Consider the following 8,522-nt stretch of genomic DNA (forward strand, 5'->3'; position numbering starts at 1 on the left):
TGCACCTCCACCGAAGAAATACAAGAAGGTCAAGGTTCCTTCCTTGGTGGCCATCTCCTATTCTTCATCGCGCGAAACCGACGAGCACGAAGACTTGGACGACACTGCGGCAGGCCCTACATCAACAAACGACCCCAACAACGCTGGCGCTCCTTCATCAGCTTGATATTCTTCAGGGGCGTTAGTCCTCATTTTCGAACCTTTTGGTCATTCGATGACAAAGGGGGAGAAATTTGAGTTAGTCTTCAAGCGGGTCTATCTTTTATGGGCATTTTTTTTCTAAGTTACAACTCTCGTTCTTCTGATGACTTTGTTGGATCGAGTTGTAAACTTAAAACTCTATGGTGGCCTGATACTTTTGTTGTTCTTCTGCATGCTTATTCCTCATTGATGTTATTGCACGCATGCTGAATTACATTAGTCACCATATTTCATCATGCATTTCAAATTCTTCATATATTATGTCAAATGCATGTATGAATTACAAGATATAGGGGGAGATCTCCATGATTCAACTCTTCAAGTGTGCATTGCTTCAAAAGCAAATTCCTCACTATGCACATCTTTAGGGGGAGTTCTTCTATATCTTGCAATCAAATTCCTCAATATCAGTATTTACACTTCATATGTTTATCCCCGTTGAAAACTTAACCTATATTGTCATCAATCACCAAAAAGGGGGAGATTGTAAGTGCATCTAGTGCCCCTTAGTGATTTTGGTGTATTGAAGACTTATAGGTTAAGGGACTAATGTGTTTATGAGTGTACACAGGTCTATAAGTCTATGAGGAGTTTGATATTTACAGAGAAAGTCGACCCCTAAAAATGAAGTTCTTCGGCTGAAGACTTTGGATTTCTGAAGATTTTGAAAGTGAAGAAATTGGTGTGACCTTGAAGACTTGGTATTCATTTGAGGAACATGAAGCGTGAAGACTTTTTATTTTCGTAGTTTCATTTTCTCTTTCTTGAGTCATAGGAAACACCGTACTGTTAAAGGGGGTCGAGGAAATACTAAGGAAAAAATTTCATGTGATGCTCAACTCAAAATCCTACACCTACCAATCCCTTCGGGTGAAGCCACTGGAAATCTCATACAGTTCAGTCATATTCTTCAGTGACAAAGACGAAGTTCTTCTGGTCTCTAAGGAATTTGTTCTGACTGAGGAGTTAGGAATTCGCCAGTGCGGATTGCCTACACAGTGAGGAACATGATAGCCCTGAGGAATTTGATACTCAAATTTCCGACCGTTGCTGTGCTATGCGCCAGCTGTCCCAAAATATCTACCCACCTAACGGTCATATCATTGAAGGGCATTTATGTCTTATCATGTCGGGCTGCTCCCTAGGCTATAAATAACCGCCCCCTACAACCACTAGCTGGTTGGCTGCTTCGAGAGAAACTGACACTTGTCATTTGAGAGCATCCCATCCTCCGAGGACTTTGAGCAAAAATCATCAAGTGGGGAAAAACCCAAACCCAAACACCTACAAACCCAAAGTGATTGAGCATCACTGAAGATATTGATCCTGCGTGGATCCGACGCTTGTTACCTTTGAAGACAGTGCTTCTTCCAAACGGTTAGGCGTCATGGTCTAGAGCATCCAAGAGGAATTGTGGATCGCCGAGTGATCGAGTTTGTGAAGGTTCCGAAGTCACCTGAAGACTTACCACGAGTGATTGGACGAGGTCTGTGTGACCTTAGTTCAAGGAGAATACGGTGAGGACTGTGTGTCCGGGACTGTGTGTCCTCAGGTTTAAATACCTAGCCGCTCCAACCAGATGTACAACTGAGACAGCAGTTGGAACTGGTCTACCAAATCATTGTCTTCACCAAGCCAACTGGTTCTATTTCCTCAACTCTTTCATTTCCTCATTACTGTGTTGTGTGCTTGTCACATCTGTGTTTGAAGACTTTGACTGAAGACTTTCTCAATTTCCTCAGTTCAATTTCTTCAGTCTGTTTGTCTTCATCCTGTGTTATCCTGTGTTTACGCTTTCTGTACTCTGTGCCTGTCTTCATTTCATCATGATGACCATGCTTGTATCCTGTTATGTTTACTTCTGAGTACTTATTCCGCTGCAAGTAGTTCTTCGCTAAGGAATTTTCTCACCCGCAAATTCCTCAGTGAAGAATTCATAAAAATCGCCTATCCACCCCCCTCTAGTCGATATAACGCACTTTCACTCCTACCTTAGTTGAATATGATTTAAAAAGTCAGTCCTTGTAGAAGGTTGAAAGCCAACTTGATTATCACCATTATGGCTTTGCGTAGGTAAGAACGGTTCTTGCTACTTGCCCATAGCAACCACGTAAAATTTGCAACAACAAAGTAGAGGACGTCTAACTTGTTTTTGCAGGGCATGTTGTGATGTGGTATGGCCAAAACGTGATGTGGTATATGTTGATGTATGAGATGATCATGTCTTGTAATAGGTTCACGACTTGCATGTCGATGAGTATTCCGACCAGCAGGAGCCATATGGTTGTCTTTAATTTATTTTATGACATGCGTGTCAACTAATAAACGCCATGTGATTGCTTTACTTTATCGCTATGTGTTAACAATAGTTGTAGAAGCAATAGTTGGCAAGACAACCACGTGAAGACACGATGATGGAGATCATGGTGTCATGCCGGTGACTCAAGGGTGGTTGGTGATAATTCTTTTAGACTTATTGCTCTTCCAAGGTGACCGATCGTTAGTCGAGACGCGGTTTTGTTGATCAGTTTATAACATGCTCTTATGCTTTGTGGTTGTAACGTGTGCGTTCGTGTTGGAGTCAGTTTTGCTTCTCACCATGTTATGGTGGGAGCGGATCTGCCTTTCTTGTAATTTATCCTCCATCTTCTATAGAGCTAAGACATGCAATTTGCATGCTCTAAAAAAACGCGATGAGCCGATGATTGTTTCACACGTCTCATTCTTGTTAGTACGTCATGTTTTGTGAAAAATTAGCAAGTTTTGCTTCTGTGATGGAAAGTTTTAGAGCATCTACAACCGGACCTCTCAAACCTGTCTCATACGTCTGGGTGGGCCGTCCGGTCACTGTCCGGTCATGATTTTTTGACCTAGACGGGCTTCTTAAACGGGCCTCAAATGCCCGGGCTGACCGGCACCCCCCCATATCCAGTCCAAATATGGGGTGGATATGGGGCGCCCGGGCACGCCCGCCATGTCGGACCCGATAGCCCGACCCCACCTCAAATTGCACCAAATCCATCAAACCCTTCCTCCTCCTCCCGTCGCCCTCCAACCTTTCCCGCGACCGGACCCTCGCCGTCCTCCACCCTTGCTCTCAATCCTCACCTCCGGTCCCTATCAACCGCCGAAGATGTCGTCCAGCCTGACCCACACCGCCGCGACGGAGACGCAGTCCGCCTCGTCCGTCGGCGGCGTCAATTCGTCGGCTGCGACTTGCAAGGCGGAGAACGTTGCCCTCAAGTTGCGGCGACGTCGACAAGGAGAGAGGGAGGCGGCGGCGGCGTCGCAACTCACGTAAGCTCGATTGCCTCATCTTGTCATCCACACCATATGCTTCTTGTGTTTGCATTCTCGTGCTCATACATATGTTGTTTTCTAGACGGCGGTGGCGGCCACTTTGTATCACGAGGTGGAGAAGAAGCCATTTGCTTTTAGCCATTGTTGGGTCATATTGAATGGCAAGCCGAAGTGGAACCAAGTTGTGGCCGGCCTCAAGTCCGGCAAGAAGAGGAATGATGGCTCAAGCTCCAACCAATCAATTGGGTTGGACGATGAAGAGGACGATGTTGTCGTGACGAATGGAAAAGCCACCGTGCCAAAGGACAACCGCCAAGTCTTGGGAAAAAACTGGGAGAAGGCACGTGCCGCCAGTGATGCCGCGGCTACCAAAATGTCGTCCAGATGGACGGGCATTTTTTCGGTGAGGGAGAACAAGAAGGAGGAGAGGTACAAGCTCATGTTGGATGCGCAAAGGGAAAGGATGGAGTGGAACCGAAAGAGGGCGGAGAAGAAGCTCGAAATTGAGAGAGAGAGAAGATCCAGTTGGAGAAGCAACAAGCAGCGATCAAATGGGAGTTCGAGAAGGCCAAGACATTTGGCGACATAGAGCTTGAGAAGGAGAGGTTGGAACTCACACGGGACGCGGAATATGCGAGGATCATGTTGGCGGACGAGACCCTCTTGGATGAGCATGCGAAGAAGTGGTTGCGGACAAGAAGAAGGAGATCAATGACCTTAGGGACTACGAGGCGGCGAGGGCGGCTGCGGCCCGAATGCAGGCGGAGGAGGCGGCCCAGATGCAGGCGGAGCAGGCAGCCCGGCTACAGGCTGAGGAGGCTGCCCGGATGCAGGCAGAGCAGGACGAGCAGGACGCATTCCGCCCGAAGCAGGCGCCCAGCTAGTGAACCGAGGGCATCCGTCACGCTCGGCCATTGATTTCATTTTGCAATGTCCGATTTGTTGAACTATGATTTGTTTTAATTTGTTTTAAACTTTGGCATTCAAACAGTTTATACCGTATGATCGACGTGCATGGATTGCAATTCAAGGATAGAAATTTACGGTATGTGAATGTACGGTATAATATTTAAGGCGTGTCGCGGGCGTTTGAAGGGCCAGATTTGCAAGTCCAGGCCGTAGATGCCTTACAACCTACATGCAGGGAGTTCGTTATATCATGTGCACGGCGTGAGAGCACGTCATGAACAGAGCGTGTGGTCAGTGGGCACCCGATATTCGAAAGAAAAGTTCGTCAACAAAAAAGATATTCGAAAGAAAAAACTAGCAGAGCTATGTAAAGATTCAAGCCTGATGCAGCGAGCTCTCCTATACCAACATTAAAAGAAAAACTGCATTACGGATTATTGTTTACGCGGCACTTCAAATGTACAGTAAGTTAGAAGACGTGCTTGAATCACATGCTTTTGGTTGCAGGACCTATATATAGCCTATCAACAGCTGCTATGAGTCCAGCAATGATCGCCGGCGGCGATGCGCTGCAGCCGTGAATCTCTCTAGAAGTAGAAGCATGCCGAGGAGCGCCGACGACAAGCCAAACGCCAGCGTGAGAGATTCAGGAAACGTTCTTCGCGTCTTGTGAAAACTGCGACTGAAAGACAGAAGAACATTTTTGGTCAGAAGCGCCACTTGCGCGGACCTGGCCGTAAAACATCTCTTGCTCCTTAGGATCATGGGGAAGAACCACTGTACAAATTAAATGAATTTGAAGTTACTACTACGAACGTTGTGAACCGGAGTACTGCATGCTAATAGCGTCAGAGAAAGACTGAGTCAGACCTGCAGGCCTGCGAATGATGCTAGTATACGTACCTCGCAAATGGCGACCACGGAGAAGCGCGGCTTCTGCGCCATCGTGACGGCCGCGGATTCACGACACAGGCGCCGTGCCATGTCCCTTGCTAGCACCGCTCGCGCTGGCTCGGCTCGCAGCGCCGCCACCTCCCTCCGTGTGGCCGCCCTGCCCGCCTCCAGCGCCTCGACCCTCGCGTACAGGTCCAGCGCGCCATCCACGCGCTCCTCTTCCGTGTACTCCACAGCCACGGCCTTCGCCGCGGCCGCGCACCCCATGTCTTTCGTGTACTCCATCTCCTCCGCGGGAGGCGGCGGGACCGACTTCTTGACCACCATGACACTCTCGCCGCCAGCGCCGCTACACTCCCCGTCGACCTTCGGTTCGACGTGTTCTACTTCTACGGGACGCTCCTCCTCATGGTAACAGTTCTCGTCGGCGGGGCCGATGCCGTGGGCGTGGAGGAGGGCGAGGTAACCGCCGGCGAGGGCCGACAACGACGCGAGCTCGTTGTGGAGCTGCCGGTCGCGCTCGACGCGTCCCTCGGCCAGTCGGCGGAACTGGCGCGCTTCCAGGAGCGCGGCCGCCTTCTCCCGCTGAAGCCGCTCGATCATCGACATGGTCTCGCGCGCCGCGGACTCCGCCGCACCGCGCTCCGCGTTCAGCTCCGCGCACAGCGCCGCTTCCTCCGCCTCCGCCGCGTTCTTCTCCCCACGAAGCCCCTCGACCGCCTCCTCCAGCTCCTCCACCCTACGCCCCAGCTCCCGCCGGCCCTCCTCCCGCTCGCTCACGGGCGCGCGGCGCCTTACCGAGCGGCGCCACGCTGACGGCATCGAGGTCCAAGACGTGGTTGCGGATTGCGATGAGAATCATCAGAGCATATGTGGGCCTCCGGGCCCGGGCCGTCGCTGTGGTGTGCGAGAGTATGGAAACGAGAGGCGCGCCTGCTCTCCTCAACATGCTCCCATCTGAGCACACCAAAAATCATCAATGGTTTTAAGCTTTTTTTTTGTGATTCGGAAAACTAGCATGAATAAACCGCGGCCTTGTTCGGTTAGACCAATTCCAACGCAGCGAACCAAACAGACGCGGATTTTGTTCGTTTTCTGTCTGTTTCGATCGACCGATCGGACATCCATGTCCGTTTTTCATTTAGGTTAGCCAGTATGCCCAACGCAGGACAGACGCATTTTGGGCATGTGCAACCCGGCATTTCGTCAAACACCTGATGGGCCGCCACTCTGAACTGCTCGTCGACGCTAGCACCGAGCTCTTGTGCGCCCGCTGTCGCACCGGCGTCCTGTTGATCTTGCCGCGCCCGCGTCCTGCCGCACCCGTGTCCCGCCGCCGCGTCTGCCGCTCCCACGTCCCGCCGCCTCCGCCGTGCCCTCGTCCTCCCGCGTCCGCCCGCTCCAGCATCCCGCCACGGCCGTTGTGCCCGCGTCCTGCCGATCCTGCCGCGCCCATGTCCCGCCGCTGCCGCCGTGCCCGCCCGCTTCCACGTCCCGTGTCCTGCCGCTCCTGCCCCGCCCGCCCGCTCACGAGTCCCGCCACGGCCGCTGCGCTTGCACCCGCCTCCCGTCCAGCCGCCCGCCTGCACGCAGCTCGCAGCTGACGGAGGAGGGCACGCGCCGGCCGACGCGGCGTGGGGAGGAGGAGACTCGCGGCTCCGACACCACCGACGGCCTCCAACCCCCGCTCTAAGAGCACCACCGGACCAACTCTTGCTCCGGGATACGGAGCGACGATGAGGACCCCGAGGGCGGCGAGCGGGCCGGTGCACGGGCGGCGAGGGCGCTCGAGCGGGGCGGAGCAGGGGCGCATCGGAGCAGAGTGCGCATCGAGCGGTGGGGGTGAGCCAGCTAATAAAAATACTGAGAGGGACGGGTGGGTGACAAGCGGACCAACTAATAAAAATAGGCGTTGGGATTTCCCCGAAGAGGAAGGGTGATGTAGTATAGTAGCAAATAATATTTTCCTCAGTTAAGAACCAAGGTTTATCAAACCAGTAGGAGACTCACGCAAACAAATGTAAATAGTACCTGCACACATACAAAACAAATACTTGCATCCAACGCGGGAAAGAGGGTTGTCAATCCCCTTGTACTCGTTAGTTGCAAGGATCAATTCTTGTAATGATAGATTGATAAATTGGAAAACAAAATAAAAAGATAATAAATTGCAGCAAGGTATTTAGAGTTTTAGTAATACAAAGTGAATGGAACCGGGGCCATAGCTTCAACTAGAGGCATCTCTCTCATGAGCGTAGTAACGGTGGATGAAATTACTGTTGGGCAATTGATAAAAAAGCACATAGTTATGACGTTATTCATGGTATGATCAATATATAGGCATTACGTCCGTGACAAGTAGACCGAAATGATTCTGCATCTACTATTATTACTCCACCCCTCGACCGCTATCCAAGATGCATCTTAAGGTATTAAGTTCATAACAAACAAAGTAATGCTTGGAGCACGAAGACATAATATAGACAAAGTAAGATCAAATAATATGTTCGAACCCCGTCGTTTTACCATTAGTAGCAACAATAAAAATACGTGCCTGGCTACTCCTCCTGTCACAAAGTAAAGACACTGGAATATTGAACCTACTACCGTGCGCCTCCCCCACTGAAGATACATCAATCTAGTTGGCCAAACTAAATGGATAGATCGAAGATAAATACATAGCTATAAACTCACACATAATAAAGTTCGGCAAAGACTCGATTACTTTCAATGAATAATCTGATCATAAACACATAATTCATCGCATCCCAGCAAACACATCGCAAAAGGATTACATCAAATCGATCTCCGAAGAGAACATTGTATTTAAGAGAGAGAGAGAGAGAGAGAGAGAGAGATCTAGCTATTGCTATGGACCCGTAGGTCATGTACGAACTACTCATGCATCATCATGGAGGCCGCAAGGTTGATGAAGATTGTTGGGGAACGTAGTATTTCAAAAAAATTCCTACGATCACGCAAGATCTATCTAGGAGAAGCATAGCAACGAACGGGGAGAGTGTCTCCACGTACCCTCGTAGACCGAAAGCAGAAGCGTTAAGTAACGCAGTTGATGTAGTCGAACGTCTTCGCGATTCAACCGATCCAAGTACCGAACGCACGGCACCTCCGTGATTTGCACACGTTCAGCTCGGTGACGTCCCTCGAACTCTTGATCCAGTTGAGGCCGAGGGAGAGTTTCGTCAGCACGACGGCGT

General features: G+C 50.4%; 1 protein-coding gene across 2 annotated transcripts; it reads right to left on the bottom strand.

Annotated features, from left to right (window-relative positions):
- Positions 1 to 4,812: 4,812 nt before the first annotated feature.
- LOC123124997 (uncharacterized) lies at positions 4,813 to 6,261 on the bottom strand. Of its 2 annotated transcripts, none has more exons than XM_044545544.1 (2): positions 5,314 to 6,261; positions 4,813 to 5,092 (listed from the first exon to the last, which is right to left on the bottom strand). In XM_044545544.1, the coding sequence occupies exons 1-2, from the start codon at positions 6,124 to 6,126 to the stop codon at positions 5,057 to 5,059; spliced, it is 849 nt and encodes a 282-aa protein (XP_044401479.1). In that variant the 5' UTR covers positions 6,127 to 6,261; the 3' UTR covers positions 4,813 to 5,056. The 2 variants fall into 2 exon arrangements, with proteins under 2 accessions (XP_044401479.1, XP_044401478.1); XM_044545543.1 differs by having other exon boundaries at positions 4,813 to 5,187.
- Between the last annotated feature and the right edge of the window lie 2,261 nt (positions 6,262 to 8,522).

Source organism: Triticum aestivum, chromosome 5D (genome assembly GCF_018294505.1).
Source record: "Triticum aestivum cultivar Chinese Spring chromosome 5D, IWGSC CS RefSeq v2.1, whole genome shotgun sequence".
Lineage (NCBI taxonomy): Eukaryota > Viridiplantae > Streptophyta > Magnoliopsida > Poales > Poaceae > Triticum > Triticum aestivum.